This window comes from Gossypium raimondii, chromosome 11 (assembly GCF_025698545.1).
Source record: "Gossypium raimondii isolate GPD5lz chromosome 11, ASM2569854v1, whole genome shotgun sequence".
In the NCBI taxonomy this organism is placed as follows: Eukaryota; Viridiplantae; Streptophyta; class Magnoliopsida; order Malvales; family Malvaceae; genus Gossypium; species Gossypium raimondii.
This window is the reverse complement of record NC_068575.1, coordinates 24,833,006-24,851,540: the sequence shown is the minus strand read 5'-3', so window position 1 is coordinate 24,851,540 and position 18,535 is coordinate 24,833,006. Positions and strand designations below refer to the sequence as shown.

At 33.5% G+C, this 18,535-nt stretch overlaps 2 protein-coding genes across 10 annotated transcripts; both read left to right on the top strand.

Annotated features, from left to right (window-relative positions):
- Nucleotides 1-666: 666 nt before the first annotated feature.
- Nucleotides 667-3,208, top strand: LOC105785386 (EH domain-containing protein 1-like). 7 transcript variants are annotated; one of them, XM_052623178.1, is made up of 8 exons: nucleotides 667-785; nucleotides 906-1,654; nucleotides 1,742-1,797; nucleotides 1,888-1,930; nucleotides 2,017-2,078; nucleotides 2,366-2,479; nucleotides 2,593-2,695; nucleotides 2,798-3,203. In XM_052623178.1, exons 3-8 carry the CDS (start codon nucleotides 1,771-1,773, stop codon nucleotides 2,908-2,910), a joined length of 462 nt encoding a protein of 153 aa, XP_052479138.1. In that variant the 5' UTR covers nucleotides 667-785; nucleotides 906-1,654; nucleotides 1,742-1,770; the 3' UTR covers nucleotides 2,911-3,203. The 7 variants fall into 7 exon arrangements, with proteins under 7 accessions (XP_052479138.1, XP_052479139.1, XP_052479137.1 ...); XM_052623179.1 differs by having other exon boundaries at nucleotides 703-724; XM_052623177.1 differs by lacking the exon at nucleotides 667-785 and having other exon boundaries at nucleotides 792-1,253; nucleotides 1,525-1,654.
- Nucleotides 3,209-3,752: 544 nt separating this feature from the next.
- LOC105785385 (uncharacterized) lies at nucleotides 3,753-17,401 on the top strand. Of its 3 annotated transcripts, XR_008190702.1 has the most exons (8): nucleotides 3,753-3,827; nucleotides 3,978-4,039; nucleotides 13,587-13,613; nucleotides 14,070-14,167; nucleotides 16,029-16,152; nucleotides 16,301-16,617; nucleotides 16,746-16,800; nucleotides 16,976-17,401. XR_008190702.1 is itself a non-coding variant. In XM_052623261.1 (6 exons), exons 4-6 carry the CDS (start codon nucleotides 14,154-14,156, stop codon nucleotides 16,541-16,543), a joined length of 381 nt encoding a protein of 126 aa, XP_052479221.1. In that variant the 5' UTR covers nucleotides 3,753-3,827; nucleotides 3,978-4,075; nucleotides 13,587-13,613; nucleotides 14,070-14,153; the 3' UTR covers nucleotides 16,544-16,552. The 3 variants fall into 3 exon arrangements, 1 of the variants encoding a protein (XP_052479221.1); XR_008190701.1 differs by lacking the exons at nucleotides 3,753-3,827; nucleotides 3,978-4,039 and adding an exon at nucleotides 12,556-13,107; XM_052623261.1 differs by lacking the exons at nucleotides 16,746-16,800; nucleotides 16,976-17,401 and having other exon boundaries at nucleotides 3,978-4,075; nucleotides 16,301-16,552.
- The last annotated feature ends 1,134 nt before the right edge of the window (nucleotides 17,402-18,535 follow it).

The window sequence follows — 18,535 nt, the reverse complement described above, 5'->3', positions numbered from 1 at the left end:
TAAAATTGTAAAAAATCCTTTTATTTTATAACCCTAATACAATACATTGTATGTCGATATAATATGAGAAAATGATAGATTGAGCAAAATTGCATCATAGGTTGTGTTCAAAATTTAAATTCTTTTTGGTTTAAAGGGTTTTATGTTTGGTCGTGATAAATTAATGTATCGATTGATATGGATAGGAATTGAATAATATAAAGTCATGATTAATGTCTCAATCTTTAATAGAAATTTGATATATAAGAGATTAATTGCTTACATTGGATAATTCTAACTTAATAATTAATTACAACCATTTAATCACTTTTTGTTATTAAAATATACGATATTTTTTGAGAGTTCTTGAATTTTTAAAAAATTCAATTTATAAAAAATAATAATAAATGTTTTATAAAATAACTTAAATGAAATTATTTTTTACGGCATTTTTATGAAAAAAGCCGCAAAAGGTAAGCAATAGCGGTGTTTTTATAAAAAAGCCACGAAAAAAAATTTTACTTTAAAATAAATTTTAGAAGACGAAATAAAAAAAATTTACCATAGCAAAACGGCGTTTTGTACAAAATTAAATAATTTTTTGCGGCGTTTCTGTAAAAAACGCAGCAAAAAATAAACAATAGCGGCGTTTTTTATAAAAACGCCACAAAAGAAATTCAAATTCCCGCTCACTCCCAAAAAAAAGATTTTTGGATACCCGCTCGTTACTCCCTCTTCTTCTCATGTACTTAATTCTTTTTCCCTTTTAATCTCAAAATTCCATGAGTTCCTTTGCCCAACATCTCGTAATACCGTTCAAATCCCTAAACCTTTTCTTTTTCTCTCCATGAATTTATATATATATATATATATATGCATATAACAAATGATTCATTGATTTGGGGTTTTGTTTCTCTCTGAATCAGGACAAAAGGGTTTTCCGATCTATACCAAAAGACCACAGGGATTGATCTATGGAATTCCTTTTTCAGTAGTGTATTTTCATTTTCCTTTCTCAGTTTTGTTCGATTTTTTTTACTTATTTTCTTTCTCTCTCCACTGTTTTGAAGCCAGCTTCTCTTTTGTCGAAGCCATCGGAGCTCGGTAATTATTCTCAGCTTCAAGTGATTCAGCTTCGTTCGAATCGATTGATCAGTAATGTAACGGCGGATTTCTCTCGGTTGTCTCGTTTAAAAGAGCTTGATTTGGGTTCTAACAAGTTAAATGATGAAATCCCAGAAGAAATCGCATTTTAGATGGAAATCTCCTTACAGGTAACATTCCAGATTCATTTTCAAACATGTCTAATTTGAAGTACTTGAATTTATCTAGAAATAATCTTGAAGGTGAGATTCCAAGTGGATTAGGTTCTTTATTCAATGATAGTTCTATATTTTCAATGAATGAAAATTTATGTGGTAAGCCATTGAATAATGACTGTAAAAATGTGAGAAAAAAGAAACAGAGGAAGCTGATTTTGTTGATTGCTATGGTTGTTGGTGGTATTGGGCTATTTGTCGTGTTTTGTTGCGGTTACATTTACAGTCTTCTACGGTGGTGGAAGAGGTGGATGACCGGAGAGAAGAAGCGGAGTACGGGTAGTGCTAGTTCAGAAGCAGATCAAAGTCGTGGAAGTTCAACTTCTTTTCGTTGAAGTTCAACTTCGCTGATTCAGGTACGATTTTAGCTTTACTTTTTGTTCAAATTTTCATTTTACAATTTTTTAATATTTCTAATGTTAAGGTATGCTGATATATTGCAGTAGACTTTGAGAATATTAGACCTCCTGTAATGGAAGGCTTAGATACATTAATCATGGTATGTGGCTTCTTACTTTTACCTTCTTAAACTCTATGTTCCATATGCTTAGTGTCTGGAATTTCTTATCATTTTTCTTGATTTATTCAGAGAAAGAAACAATCTTCAAAGTCAAGTAGACTTGAAGGCAATGGTATGACTTTCTTGTTGTAACCTTTGATGATTAGTTTACTCCGATTTCACTATCATATGTTATTTTTACAAGTTGGGGGCTTGCAGGTAGTTCTTCAAATCAAACATCACCTGCATCTCAATGGTTTTCTTCAAAATCATCAAAGAAGGTTTGTTTTGTCATTTTATAGTTGATCTTCCTTTGCTGCTAACGCTCTTGTTACTAACATTTTAGTCTAGGTATAGGGTTTAAGGTTATAAATAATTCCTTTATTTATATCAAATTCATATTTGTCTCTTTATTTTACTTCCATAACACTTACGTTTTTTAGCTTTGGTATTTGTGTTGTTAATGATGTTAATATCTGTCTAATTCCTTTACTTGATCCTTTTTTAGTGTGTTTTTATTTATCTGCATCCTTAGCATGTGTAACTAATCCTTTCTTGTGTAGAATAGATATCTTTGTCCTCTGTGACTTCAATTATAGATGGCTTAAAGAGATTGTACCTTCAGAAGTTGAAGCCTTTAGAAGTTTCATATCATTTTAATGATTTTGTATCCCCATTGTTGGTGAGTGAGTTGTAGATCCAACTCAGTTTTAACTATCCTTGACTATGTGCTAAAAGTTCTATTTAACAGCTCTGTAAAGCTAATCAGCTGGTTCTGATTTTTGTTTATTGCAGAAAAATAGTGATTTTGATGCCAAACCAATGATTATGCTTTTGGGTCAATATTCCACTAGGAAAACAACCTTCATTAAACATTTGCTTAAGACTAGTTATCTAGGCAAGTGATCCTCTCCCTCTCACTCTCACTCTGACTCAGACAAATCACTAATTTGGAAGCCCCCCTCCTTTTTCATTCATATATTTTTGTTATTATTTTCAGGAGCTCACATTGGACTTGAACCAATGACCAACAGATTTGTTGTTGTTATGGTAATTCAGAATTGTTGTTCTGCAGATCTAGCTTGGAGAGTTTCCATTACTTGGTGGTTTTAAAATCAATTATGGAAATTGAATCTTAATTTTCTGTATACTGTCTATACTGCTTTGTTTGTTATCATTGTTACTGCAATTATATTATTGGTTTTGATGCCGAACATATATGTTTCAGCAAGTAAATATTTAGGGATGGGATACTTGTATTTTAAGCCTGAAAAGTCATTAATAGGTTGAATAAATACTGCCTATAATTTTTGTTCAATTTTTTCTTGAATTTTGGTAAACTCCTTTAGTAATTATTTGGGGCTTTTTATGTTACGAATTGGTATTGAGTAGATATGGATATTCTCCGAGAATTTTTTTACTTGCATCATAGCCTTTTTATGATGTTTGCCTTGTGTTTACAAAGATTTTATATTTTGTTTTCTACCTAGTTTTTTTTCGTCTTTGCCTAATTTGTCGAACTTCTAGCATTAGTGAAGTTTTTATTCAAATTACTTGTGTGCTATCTTAGGTGCTATTGGTGGGGTTTACAAGGAGCTACGTCGGGCATGGAGAATGCCAAAAGCAAATTGTACAGAGTCCAAAATTCCACGCTACCATCTCAAGATGAGGTTGTGTTCTTATCTTGGCTCATTTTGGAATATTTGATTGGTTAAAGATCTTAGCTACGCATGTAATTAAAATTTTATTCTCGGAGTTCTATAGTTGCTTTTATTGATTGGATTGATTGGAATTTTAGGTGTTCATTTGTAAAATTTTCATAACTTGTTTGTTCTATTGTTTGTAAACTGAATATGACCTACTTTGATTGTGTTATTTGTGGGAAAATTAGTCTACATTCTTTAAGTCGATCTTAAACTACTTCCTACATTGTTTCACCTTGGGAAGAAAGTTTATGGATGCACACGAGTTTGGAAAACTTGTTCTGCTTTTAGAACTTGGATCTAGCGTACTCTTCAATGGACGTGGAGGTAATATTTATTATGAATCACAATTAGGTTGTGTTTGAAGCATTTTGTATTTACACGCATAAATTTCTGTTTTCTTTCACTTTTCCTCTCCCTACATGTGTGGTTTGTACATTTTATCTTTCTTATGAATAATGCATGTTTATATTGCAGGATATAGTTTGGAATGCCTTCAATGAAACTTGCAGAGCAAAGATGGTGCAGCAGACTGCATTGTATGTTTTATTACCGTGCAATGTGTATAGTCATAGGCAAGTTCAACTAGTCATTCTGTTTCTCATATGTATTATTTATTTTAGTTTTGATTCTAAATTTTTATTTTTACTTTAATATTTACGACAACTTGAGTTCTAACTTTTGGATTTTAATTGTGTTATTAATTTATTATTTTAAATTCTAAAACTAAATTCATTAATTTTATATTAGTTTTAAAGTTAAAATTTTCATAGAAAATTTAATTTAAATAATATATTTTTATTTATCCTTGAAAGTATATTTAAAGTTCAAATTTAAAAAATAAAACATAATATAATATTTATCATAAAAATAAATATTATTTGATTAAAATAGTTTTTTTAAATGTTATGTTTTTAGTGGCGTTTTAGCGAGAAGAGCCGCTAAAGGTTTGTTCTATAGCGGCTTTTGTGAAAAAGTGCCGCTAAAGATCCTGATCTATAGCGGCGTTTGTCGAAAAGCGCCGCTAAAGGTCTTGATCTATAGCGGTGTTTGTAGGAAAGCGCCGCTAAAGGTCTAGATCTATAGCGGCGTTTGTAGAAAAAGCGCCGCTAAAGATCTTGGTCTATAGCGGCGTTTGTGGTAAAAGCACCGCTAAAGGTCATGGTCTATAGCCGCGTTTGTGGGAAAAGCGCCGCTAAAGGTCTCTATAGCGGCGTTTGTGGAAAAGCGCCGTTATATAGCGGCGTTTGTAGGAAAAGCGTCGCTAAAGGTCATGACCTTTAGCGGCGTTTATTTCTAAAAACGCCGCAAAAGTTAGCGACGCGTTCAATAGCGGCGTTTTTTGCAGCGCTTAGCGGCGGCCTAAAAAAGCGCTGCTAAAAACCTGTTTTAGTGTTGTGAGAGGCACGTATGTGCATCAGGGGTACTGAAGTACAATAGGGGCACTAAAGTACAACAGGTATGTGCATCAGGGGTACTAAAGTACAACAGGGGCACGTATGTGCATCGGGTATAATTACATAACAATTAACCACTTAATTATAAAATACCAATACATATGAAAATTTAATTATACAATTTAATACTATGAACTTCGACAACTAGCGCTAGGGGACGATCGGCTAATTCGCAACTTTCGTCTTCCCTCGATTTAAATTTGGTTGAGATCTAAATAAATAAATTCAACCAATTTAATAACTATTCTATTCAATTCAATCCAAATTCACATTCTTGGAAAATTATACTTTTACCCCTAATATTTTGATTTCTTTACAATTTAGTCATTAAGTTTGTAAAATGAAAATCACTTAACAAAATTCGTTTATCTAACAACAACTATCCTTTCTCTTCCATCAAAAATCAAAACAACCTATATTCATTCATGGCACAACACTAACCTTTTAACAGTTTTACAAATTAGTCCCCGAGCTAGCTAGATTAAGCTACAATGACCCCGAAGACATAGAAACCATTAAAAACGAGACAAAAATCACTTACAATGCAAGAAAATTGGTTAGCTGAAACTTCCTCCTTAGTTTAACAATGGTGGTCGATTTTCTCTAAGGTAATTTGAAGAAGATGTTTTAATTTCATCTTTTTCTTTTATTAATTTAACTTATTTTACTTAATTACAAAATTAACCTTAATGATTTATTAAAATTTCCATAAAACCATGTCATGGATGTCCACTATCCATTTAAATGGTCCAATTACCTTATAAGGACCCTTACATTAAGATTCTATAGCTATTTAATACCTTTAGCCTATAGAACTCTAGTTTTACACCTTTTGCAATTTAGTTCTTTTTATTAAATTAAGCATGCAAATGACAATACTAACATGTTGTAGACATTAAAATAATAATAAAATAAGTATTTATACATCAGATTTCTGGTCCCAAAACCACTGTTCTAATTTTACTGAAAACGGAATGTTACAATCACCCTTTATTGGCATATTCCAACACATTTATCCGCTAAAGGTCATCATCCAAGGGGACTCGGCTAGAATAGTCCACTTTAGTGCTCGCATGGGCTGCAAACCCATTGTCTAGAATTGGGCTTCAAATCTCCATTTGAATTGCTACAAGTACATCCGAGTAAGGAGAATACTTGAAAGTGGTTTTGACTTCTACATTAAGTGGTCCATCCCTCGAGAATCCACCTGTCTCCAGCGGTAAATATTTGATTCAAAAATTTTCATGGAGAAATACAGGCGGTTGAAATTTGGTTGTACACTAAAGCTTGAGAAGCTTCTAAAAGTTAGGAACAACTTTCAACACTGTTTAGATTGGAAAAACCCCAATGGCTTTCAGGTAGTAGACTTGATGTTGGGTGTGGATCCTCAAAGAGTACAATCCACCAATGAAGCGTAGCTTTAAGGGCCAATAATGATTTAGCTTTGGCGTTGATAGGGAAGAGAAGGAAACCTACCAACTTCTTTTACATAGTCAGTAACATGCATTCCTGCCGCTGGTCTTCTTCTCCAACGGGTGATAGATGTGAGTCTCCAATAGAGCTCTAGTTCTCAGTAGGACTGACACTGCTGTTGCTACTACAACAAGCTCTTCCAATTCTTCTAGTTCTTTTAGTTATCAACAGAATATGGACGTGGAAGCTCTGATGGACAATTTATAAGAGGATAAAGAAGTGATTACTCCCAAAGCAAAGGCCAGCAATAGGCCAAGGGTGGAGGAAGGGTTCCATAACATTGGAGATAGTAGTGGGAAGATGTTGATTCATCGTAGACAAGGAAAAGAACCAGTTACATCTAAGGGAGGAATCACTCCTCTTGGTGTCTCGCAAGTTCTTGAGTCTTAGACAAAATCCACTATTCTCACTACTTGCCACTTCCTATGGAGCTAGGTTTTGGTACAACTAGCTCCTCATTTTGGCACCATGCAATTGACTTCTTCTTTTGGCGAGGTGAATACATTCTTCTCTTGACAGAATCACCTTCATGCGGGTCAATATCCTTTGTCTCCATCTGTTGTCAAACAAAAGTAAGATGATAAATTGCCTTAAGGATTTAAAGAGTTTATATACCTTTCTTCCTTTTTCTTTGATGTTCATAAACCTTCGCTAGCGAAATTGGTGGGTCCATATCATATGGTAGCAGTGGAGTGCAGACTTATTGGCTAGGCCCTCCAAGAAGCCTGTAATGAACACAAGGCAAAACTGGCAGAAATTGAGAAGGCCATTCATTTTGGTGAACAAATACTTGCCCAACTTTGCTAACTACTCGAGGCCACGATCCATCACAACCAAGAACTCATTGACTCTGTTCCACTTGGGAGACTGAGTATAAATCATTGAAGGCCAATGAGAAAAGGTTGGAAGAGATGGTCTGCCAATATAAAGCCAAGGAAGCTGAATGGGAGGGGAAGATGAAAGCTCTTGAGGGGTAATACCTTGTAGATCTTGAGTAGTTACAGAATGAAAGCAACGAGGCCTTTAAGAACTACAAAACAGATACCAAGGGCAAGATGAAAGAATATCTTCCCAAGTTGAGATCCAACCTTATGCTACGTGCCCAAGTCACCGTGGGTCTTTTTGGCGCGAGTCAAATGGACTTCAACTGCATACGAAAACATACCAATTGGGATCTCATCTTTGAAGTTCTCAACCCTTTATGCGAAGAATGGGACGAATTCTAGAAAGAATGGAATGAGTCAAGTAAACTCTTCTTCCCCCAAGAACCCGAGATAACTAGCCCAGCTCCTGTAGAAGTAACTTCTTTTGACTTTCATGATTGCTTACTTTCCTTGCTTACTTTCTCTTCCATTTTGTACAAACTATTCACCAACAAGACTTAACTCTACAATACACATCACATTAATAACAGTTCGAGGAACTAAGTTAGAATTGAGTAACATGCATACAAAGACTAACTTTCAAAATCCTATGTCCTAAGGATCGGCTAAAGTAATACTCTAATGACAGTAAAATTGTAACACCCTAAACTTAACTCTGATACCACTAAAAGCTCACCCATTTAGTTTCATAACCTTTCAGGTGATACATGAACTTAGGGTTTGGATTTGGCATTCGAAGGAGCTTCTCGGATGGATTTTTAATAATGAGTTTAAAAACTATTTTGGATGTTATTTTGGACTTTGGACATTGAACTTTTTATTGGGTTGTTTCTTTATTTTACAACTTTAAACTACCATACATGTATGCTTGATGAGTTTACAAATATTTTAAATTATTGAAATATTTTAAATTATTTATGATTTTTACTTGATTTTAAACAAGCTTATAAAATTGTGATTTTCTAATTATTTTCAAAGGCCTGCTGCAAAAGATTTATATCAAAATCATTTTAAAGGAACAATTAAAATTATTACAAAACATTTGCTTAAATGATTTAAGAAGATATCTTGATATAATAATGAACTTCTCAAATGTTCATGTTTTGATAAGTGTTTTCTGAAAACAAAATTGATCGATATTTAATCTTTTTGAGTTTTCGTAAAAACAATCGAAACCTAGCTACATTCAACAAGTAAATGGTTTCTAATGGTTTTAATGTGGCTTCTTAAATTTCGTCATAACATCTAGGCCAGATTTTTAGGGTTATAGAAGGCTACACAATGAGTATTTTCATATCATATTAAGATGCCATGAGTCATAGCTTCATGGTCTTACACTTGTTTTCTTATCGTTATCTGCTAATTTGGTTAGCAATATAATTGTCCTACCAGAGGCTTCATAGATGGACATTGCTCAACATTCACTTACTTAGAATTGTTTGCATTCCTAACTGACTCATACTTTACGTATATCAAACTTTACGTGCATTCTTACCAATCAACAGAAATTTATACATATAACACATATCTTATCCTTACTTTACTCATACACTTACCAATTATTATAGATATCATCATCCTTTATATATATACTTCTACTTGAACAGTCCACATATAAAAGTCAGGATAGAGACTCACCTGATACTCACCCACTGTAGTTCGAAGTTCCAGACTTAAACATCCTTCACGAACCGACAGCAACAACTGCTTAAAGAACATATGATTATTGTTAAAACTTTATTACATATAAATTACTATCTTAACCGCTGATAACCCCCATGAAAAGCCTTGTTCTTACAACTTACTATTCATACACCTTTCCTAGACTTACTCTTTCAAAAACTTAACATGTAAAGCTGTAATACTTACCAGAAGGTGGAACAACCACTAATAAATCCAAAAATCTTACCTTCCAGCTCGAAGAGAAAAAAATCACATTTAGATTTAGAAAAGGAACAGAGAGTAATATTGAAGGAAGAAAAACTTCCTTTTAAATCCTTCTCACCCATATATATAACTCACTTAACTTATTGGAGCTTAACAAGTGTCGCTTAAATCCATAATTTGTCTCTCATAAAGGCCTATCGTTTTTGAGAAAAAACATAAATGAAAATCCTGAAATAATGATATTTGACAAATCAATCTTGTTTGTCCCTAACTAAGTCACTTTAAACCGAACTAGCACAGTACTTCAGACAAACAAGGCATAGTATACCTTAAGCGGTAACTTATACCTTGATTACCTTTTTACTTTAATAAGATATTTCTCTTTACATAGCAGTATAACCTGAAACAGAGTCTTCACGTATCGCCACGACGGTTACTATATGCCCACACGTATTCACTAAATTCGTATGAACTTACTCTATTATCTTTTCCTTCTTAGACGTAGTTTAAAGGAAAGCTTTCTGTTGAAGGGACTACGCCAGAGCACTGTCGCTATTGTGAGCAATCTATTTTGTCCTATATCATGCATGATCTTTGGAGGTGGCGTGTAAATGTATTTTTGAAACTAATCTATATAACGATCTATTATTTTGTTAAGACACTGTCGTTTTATGAGAAACTTCTTAACTTTCAATGCTTGGATTTGAATTATTATAATTTGTTCATGAACCTATTTATTTGAACTTATCTGCCAAATGAATTGAACCCTATTTTAAAACACCAATGGTGTACATTGAAACCTTTATAAAATAATAGCCATCACATGTTTTATACTCATAAATTTGTAAAGCTTTATAAGCTTCCATTGAATGATTTATTTAAGAATTAGTCTAATTTTAAGTTGTGACACATCATATTTGGATCCAATTATCGAATCGGGTTTGGTGCGTTATAAATTTTGTTTGGGTTATGAGAGATAATTTAAGAAGAAAAGTTTTGATAATGTGTTATGAAAATAAAGATAAAAGAGAGTAAAAGAACAAGAAATAAAAGAGCAAAAGAAAAGTACGTATTTTTATTGATCAATTGAGATGTTTACAATATTTTTCCAAAGTTTATATTTATATACATGAAATAAAATTGTACTTCTAATGAATATTAAAGTCATAAAATACATCAAATTTATCTTGATATCGATGAACATTCACTTAATAATAAAATTTATAACACAATTATATATATTAAGTTTAAAGCCTCCAGGTATAGTTTAATCAAATTTAAAATCTTTAAGCATCTTGATAAAAGAGATCTAATAGATATCAGTAACCCATCCGAGACATTACCAATATTTAAGAAAGCTACAAATTGTTTCTCCAAAACTTGCCTTTTTATTATTATTGTGATTTGTGAGGTCTAAAAGCGCAAGAATATTTGGATGGGAATACTGATACGATCCGGCTCGGTGATGAGAGTTGAGTCGTTGATGTGCCCGATCGTGAATTGGTGTAATACTTGAGGCTGGCCGAAATAGGTTAAGAAAGAAGAGATAAAGGCTCGAATTAGTTCAAAAGAGGTTATGGAATGTATTGGGGTTGATAGGTGAACGAAAACCAAGTATTCAAGTTGAACTAACACAATATAAGTGTGTTAAGCCGAAACTTATATGAATGCTTAGGTTGAGATAATAACGGTTGGAAGGTAGGTGATAGAATGGCAACCTTGACCCACTATCAATATTGATAGGAACCTCGGTATAACTTGAACGCCACACTTTGGGGACAAAGTGATAAGTTCGAAATACAAAAACAGGTTGATGCCACAAGGGTTACTTGATAAGTCTAACCAGTCCTTGGAGAACAATGAGAGTTGAAAACAAACTCACAAAGCACATAAAATTCATAAAAGATTCATAAGTATATTGTCTAACCCCAAAACGATTACAAAGCAAACTATTTATAGCTAAAGACTAAGCTAGCCGAACAGCCACTTGCATCCTTAAAAACTAAACAAATGAATCTATTTAATGAGGCTAACAAAATTCAGCTAAATGTGAGCTTGAATGGACAGCTTAAAACTTAAGTAAATGTACTTAAAAATATGAATGCATCAGGAGACCAATAGACATGTCTAGATTCGGCCATAGTCTTGAATGACTCCTTAAATTGGTATCTTTTGGCTGAATGGTGATGAGCGTTAAAGGTGGTCTTTGAACAGCCGAATGAGTGTGAAAAATCAGTCTTGAAGAGTCTTCTAGGTGTGAACACGTTCAGCTGAATGGTCATTGGTGTGAACACCATATGTGAACGGCATTATGCTGATTTGGGGAATGAATTTGGTCAGCTGAACATTCACTTGAAGATCCATGTATGTATCATCAAGTTCATTGAATCTGAGGTGGATGCACCTTGCTTAATGTCTCTTCCAAATTCGGCTCACCTACACAAAAGATGAATGGAATTAAATTAATGCACATTCAGCAAGTAAAGATGAATTATAACACATTAAAAACCAGCAACAACCAAACAATTAACCTGCTCATAAATTCGGCTGAACTTGGGCATAATAAATCAGCAATAAGACACATTAATTAATTGTAATAAGACAAACACATTTATGCTATGTAATAATTAAAACAAATTAAAAAATGCATTAAACAAACATAATTTAAAATGTCCAGATTTCTTAATTAAATACTTAGTAATTATTTGAGCTAAAATAACTAACTCAACCAATTAATTTATTCCAGCAAATTAAATTAAATGAGCTAAAGAGCTAATAACGAGCTGAATTGAGCTCGAATGAGCTGACTTGAGCTCAAGTGAGCTGAACCACATGAAAAGAAGTTCGATTGAGCTAAAAATGAGCTTCATCTTGCACTCGGGGCCCTCGTGTTTAGGCCAATCTCGACGGCAGTGGGTTGTGTCATTACATGATGCGATCGGGATCACATCAAATACTACTAATGATTTTTTAAAAAAATATTTATTTTATTATATCTTCTCTTCTCAACCCTTAAATAGGAGGATAATGCATTTCAATGTATTCGAAATCACACCCTCCTGTACTGGCAACAATACCAATATCAATAAAATTAAGACTCAATCAAACAATACTACTAAGAAATTTTATGTATTTTTTAAACTTACTATAATATTTTAAAATCTTTTAGGATCACCACAACACCGACACATGTAAATATTGAAAATGAAAAATTAAGATAAAATTAAGATAATATATAAATTTTAAAAGTTGACATTATCCTTCTGTTAACTATTTAACTACTGGCTGAAAAAAAAAATCCTGATAGTGACTAATCCAAGTGTAATCTTTTATATGATATAGTTGAGTGACAAAGATATAAAAGTTTTCGGCTCTAAGTTAATCTTTAACCAACTCTTATTCAGCTGGGCCTACGTTTAGCTCCCTTGGGAGTTTACCGATTCAGGTCTCTGCAATTGCCTGAGAACAATGAAAGGATCCATCCGATCCTAGTATCCAACCCCAAAACCCTTAATTTGAACATGTTTCGGTTCGACTTTCTGCTTCAGTTTCATCATTAGCTAAACTTTCAGACATCCAAATCAACTGAGAAACATAAGGTTCTCCTATCATCCTCTACCTGGAAAAGATTTAACCCTTTTGTTACTTAGAGCCAATTCTTTTTACCACCAAAAAGAAAACCCAAAGCTTCCTCTATTGGTGCTGCTAATTTTGAAGAGAGTCTGTTTTGTCTTGATTTTATCGGTTATGCATATACCTAGATGGCGAAACGTATTTCTTCTGAAGAGTTCATTGGTTCCACCTTTCTTATCTTCAAAAGCAACGGCTACTGTTGCAACAACCCACGTTGCTTCGTTTCATTCTACGCCTATTACCTGTGAAAAATGGAAGAGCAAATGGGATTTTGTGAGTTTGGGGAGAGCTTGAATTTCTATTTTTATTTGAATGGCTGTAGATAGGGTTTCTGAAATTTCAAACCCTTGAATAGCTCTAATTTGTGGCATTTCTTCGATGAAAGAAATAGTCTTGTTCTCTGAATGCTATGTAAATTGATCTTTAACGTCAAAATTAAATTCAGAAATTTGAGCTTCAATGCTTATGCTAAAAAGTTTCTGCTTGCTGATTGTTATAGATGCTACCGTTGAGATTTATTCTATATTCATTATTTTTAGCTTCCCATATTGTCTGTTCCTGGTTCTCATCAAAGTTCTTCATCTTCTATGTGAATAAGTACGCCTACTTGTTCCCTCCTCTGGCCACCATCAGTTGCATAGAATTGAGCTTCAGATGTTTGTAATGCATGAAAATTTTGGTTTAGGAATTCGGATAAATCTGTATGCATTGCTTTTGATGAGAAAATTTAACAATTAACCATATTTTTGCAGGAGGAAAGAACACAACAACCAACTAAGGTATATAGCTTTGGCAGCCTCTATTTATGTAATTATCTGCATGCATCTTTTAATCATCTTGTTCCTAGTATATCATATAGGCACGTTTTTAGATTGGTAATTTTCTGAAAACTTAGCAGACCGAATTCCAGTTCAAGTTTGTATGCCGAGGATAACCATGCTTGATTGCTAAAACAGCTATCTTATTCATCTTGGACTGGGAACATTCCTAGCAATCTTTTAGTGCAAATAAATTCTAATGCATCTCACAAAAGGATTCCCCATGATTAATTTTAATGTTCACATTGACCGGGTGATGGGTGTCATCTAGTAACAGATTAAGATGTTGCTATTTGTTAATTTCATCCTTCCCAAGTAGCTTTGTTATGAACCTTTTGTCTTCTTCTGGCATTTTATTTCTTACTTTATATGTTCATAAAAAATAGAAATTTTCTGACATTTCAAATATTAATGCAGAATCACATAAGGTATACAGTACGTCAAAAGCGTGCTGAACAAAGAGTGCTCTAAAAAACCTGCTCTATAATAGTGGTTGCTCAAATGTTTCATTCCAGGTAAACTTTTCTGGACTCCTATTTGGTTTAGAACCTTGATCTTATTCAAGACGTGAACTTCAATATTTTTTATGCACTATTTATGTTATAGTTATGGCGTAATTAGATTGCGATAAAATCTATTATTGAAACTTACGCTAACCTGTATGAGCCACCCAGTTGTCTGCATCAGAAGTTGACCTAACTTGATTTGACCATCTACAATCCAACCAAAATTGAAATTATCTGAACCTAAAATTGTCGAATTCAGAGATGATCCAGACCTGAATAAACCAAGATCCTAACCTTGTATTAAACTGGTTTTAACTTGAAACTAAACAATTTGAACCTGAAATGACTTGAACTGAGCGAAACCCAATTTTTTTTATGCACTGAAGTTACCTGACCCAAACCCGACTAAACTTTCCTGGTTGACACCCATAGTTTCTTTCCAATTTTATTTGCTTATTCTGATGTATTAAGGAGTTTTTCAATTATTTTACAAATAATGGACCAACAGTCTTCCCAATGCTTTGGAGTTTCAATTGAACGAATCCAATTTATATAGTTTTATCTGAGTTTAATTTTGGTCATGCTGAAAGTATTAGAACTGTTTAGGTGTCATCTAACCAAATGGACTACAAGTTGGCCGAATTGTAAATGTTTGGACATGTTGATAGTGCAATCTCATGGTAGAAGGTTGGATCCTGAGGACTAATTTATAGAGTGAGAATCATGGCACCCAGTTATCTTTTTCTGAAATCTTTGGAGAGAGAGCACCCTAAGAAATACCATTGATTTTTGTTTGTTACCAGCATATTTCTTCATGTTTGCTAACCAAAGTTTTTTATGCCTCTTTTTCTGCTAATTTTTATTTTTCGGATATGTTAAACCACTAGGGTGAATAAGAACATGTAATTGAAAGGGTTTAGAGAATTTTAGTAATACTTAAGTTGTTGAAGAGATGAAGGCTCTCGTATAATGGATCCCAATGCCGATAATTTCCATTTTTGTTAATGATGTAACTGGCCGCTTGAGAGGCAGAATTTTAAATTTGTTTACTGTACTATTTCCAAAACTTATCTTATCCAAAGACGATAGATTCTATTAAACCATGCAATTGTTCAGTAATTCCACTGCAAAATTAAATGGGTTTTAGCATGGGTTATTGTGACAATTCATCGATAAAATTACTTTCGTATTCAATAAGCGGGATTTATGAACTTTAAAGGATCTTTCCACTTCCTAGGCAAATTATTTTATTATGATAGGACCAAGTTTAAATTGTTTTATTTGGAGGAGCCAATAATTCATGAAAGATCTATCCGATCTGCCTACATTGTAGGCTCATAAAACCTCATTTCCCGGTTTGTTATTGCCATTTAATTATCTCCCACAAAAAACCTCTATGAAGCATGTTTACATTGCATTACAAGTTGTAACATAAAACGAGTTAGTGTTCCTGAACAAACATAGGTTCAAGCCTTCAAATTAGTTTTAGTTTCTTCATTATTGGCATTGCTGTCGTTTTTATGTAACCAAAATTGTTAAATTTACGGTTCATACAACATCCCATAAAATGTGCATCTAGGGTCCGAGCATAGAAGAAGCCTATGATTTCAGTTAGGCCGTTGAAAGACTGAGGTTGCTGTTCGTTTTCGACGGACGATGATAAGTTGGTTTTTTAAAAATCCAGTGGACTTGACATGCATGTAGAGCTTGAATGTTATTTATTTACCAAGAAACCATTGGACCGGAATGTATCTAAAACATGAATGCCTTTTATCTTCCTTCTGCTTTACATTGTACCAAAAGATTGAGTTTACAGTTTTCATTAGTACCTGAAATTAAAATATAAACCTTGCCTTTGGCTTTTATCTAGGATGAAGTTCGAACATGGAAATTTGATGGGGCGGAAGGCTGGGATTCAGATGGTTCTGATAAGAAGTGGTGGTCAAGGTATTCTGGACGACATGCTGGGAAATCTAACTGCAAAAAAGTTAAACGTGAGCTTCCTCTTTCTTTTTTCATTCATTTCCTCTTATTGTTTATTGAAACACAACTAAAAAGAAAAAAAGAAGCCTCTATGCACTATTTTTAGCAGAACTAGCTCTCATATTTGACGCTCATTGTCCTTTTTGTTACATGGTGCAGGAAAGTTTAAAAGAGAGAGTTTCTCTGACGACTTTGATCATCCTGAGAGAATCTTTCAAGCTAAATTTGGGAACAAATGGTATACTTGGTCTTCTGGTGGAGATAAGTCTTTCAAGAATCCAGAATCTGGATTTGAGTGGAGAGGAAAATCAGGCTGGACAAATCAAAGAACGAAGGAGTGGGAAAGTACTAGTGACTCTGAGTCTGAGTCTGAGTCGGAGGAGGAGAAGTCGTATGATGTAGGATCATGTTCTGATAGAGAAATCCTTGGTTTGCCTCAGAGCAGGCCCCATAAAGATTGAAGACGTTAAGAATGCGTAAGTACTCAACTTAATATTTGAGAGGCCTGTCATCTTGAAGATTGGACATTACATATTTGAGTTTTCCCTTGCTCCAATTCTTTTTATACGCATGTATTCTAAAGTTCATTAAAATTGCCATTCAGCTTTCGCGTATCAGCTTTGAAGTGGCATCCTGATAAGCATCAAGGTCCTTCACAGGTTAGTTAGAATTTGCAAAAATTTTGTTTTTGGCTGCTCATCTAATTCCAAACGAAATTTTTTTGGATTTTAATTTCTGGTTTATCAAATTTGTTGTGTTTCTGTAGTGAAGCGGATCCCGTCATGGTTTCTTTTTATTTTTTTGTAGTGACGTAACATCTATACATTTATGCAGGAGATGGCTGAAGAGAAATTTAAGATGTGTGTAGAGGCGTACAAATCATTATGCCATGCTCTATCCTAAGCCTTAGGAGGTTACATTGCTCCAACCAAGTAAGTGGTCTCGGAGAATAATAGCTAAGAGGTATAATTGAATCTGTTCTATTTTATTCTGATTGTCATAATCATAGGGTGAGTTTGGATGGGCGGTGCGTTTACTTGCGGTTAGTGTTAAAATAACGGTGGCGGTGAGATTAGATACTGTAGCGATACTGTAGCGTGAGACAAAAAGTAAACTAAACGCACCGCACTGCACCCAATCGCCCATCCAAACCCACCCATAGTCAAATTGTCAAAAAATTTGTTCGGCCCAACAATTGACAATGGTCCATTATTTTGTGGCTAAAACTCCAAAAAAAGTAATTACATTCTGATTTAGTAATACTCTCCTTTATCTTGCTTTTTTTTTGTTTTTTGGGTCTTGGTATGTTTCTTTGCCAATATTATTATATAGCTTTGAATTATACAAATCTACCCATGTAGTTTCTTGATTTAAGCTTCATTTGCCGCGTCATAATCCAGCTACCCGTGTATGACCAATCAATAGTATTTGCTTGGAACCTTCTTCCAAAATAGCAGATTGAAACCCCATATGATAAGCAAATTCCAGAGTCTTGGGTGCTGCCAGAGCTTCAGCTATATTCAGGACCAGGACATTAATTAATGGAGCAAACCTTCATGATCACGTACTATAACTCCAATGCCGCCAAAATTTCAATGAAATTTCCTCATTTTCTTGAAAACAAAACCAAAGTTTTTAAACTTTTCTTTCAAATAAAAAAAAAAAACCGTCACCTGGCACTAAATCAAACTCGACCTTTCCCATTCATTTTTCTAACAACCAAATAGAAAATAACACCCAAAAACGAAAAGGTATACTAACTACATTAACATAGCAGCGACGCAAATCCCATTCAGTATTAACAAATAGTCCTGTTAGGGAAACATAGCCCACAATTTGATTTGAAATCCACACATCTAATGTAAGGTTGATCCTTCTTGGAATTTCGTTGATAAAATTGATAAGGCTCTTCTCTTTTAAGTACATAGCGACACAATCTCCTTGAATGGTGTTGAAACTTATCATATGGAACTGGGGTTGAAGAGTTCTCACAAAATCAATAAAATCGGGGTGTTCCACAATGTGGAGGAGATAGATACATTATGATCATCTTTATTATCTCGTAGTTGTAATTTTCTTGATTAAAACTAATGCTTACAATTCTCCAAGTTACTTATCTATTTTTTGTGGTTCGTAAGTGATATTACTAGATTCAAGGTTAATATCTATAAATTTCTCTAACGAACTACAGGGATTAATAAAATAGTGACATGTCATTAAATTTTAAAGATAACATAGTATTATTATACACTTATCTATATTTTTCAACTTAATTTAACTTTAATTAAATTACTTAAAATATATAAATTTTTTATTTTACAAATTTAAAATTTTTTTTTCAAGTTAATATTTTTTATTTTTACAACCAATTTTAAAAAATTAATAATTTTTGTA

Excerpts from the sequence above, each read along its gene's own strand:
- LOC105785385 (XM_052623261.1), top strand. Across the intron at positions 16,153-16,300 it reads TAACTGCAAAAAAGTTAAAC|GAAAGTTTAAAAGAGAGAGT; the intron begins GTGAGCTTCCTC and ends TACATGGTGCAG.
- LOC105785386 (XM_052623182.1), top strand. The coding sequence starts at position 1,771 with ATGGAAGGCTTAGATACATTAATCATG. Across the intron at positions 2,079-2,365 it reads CTTCAAAATCATCAAAGAAG|ATATCTTTGTCCTCTGTGAC; the intron begins GTTTGTTTTGTC and ends TGTGTAGAATAG. Across the intron at positions 2,696-2,797 it reads GCTTAAGACTAGTTATCTAG|GAGCTCACATTGGACTTGAA; the intron begins GCAAGTGATCCT and ends TATTATTTTCAG.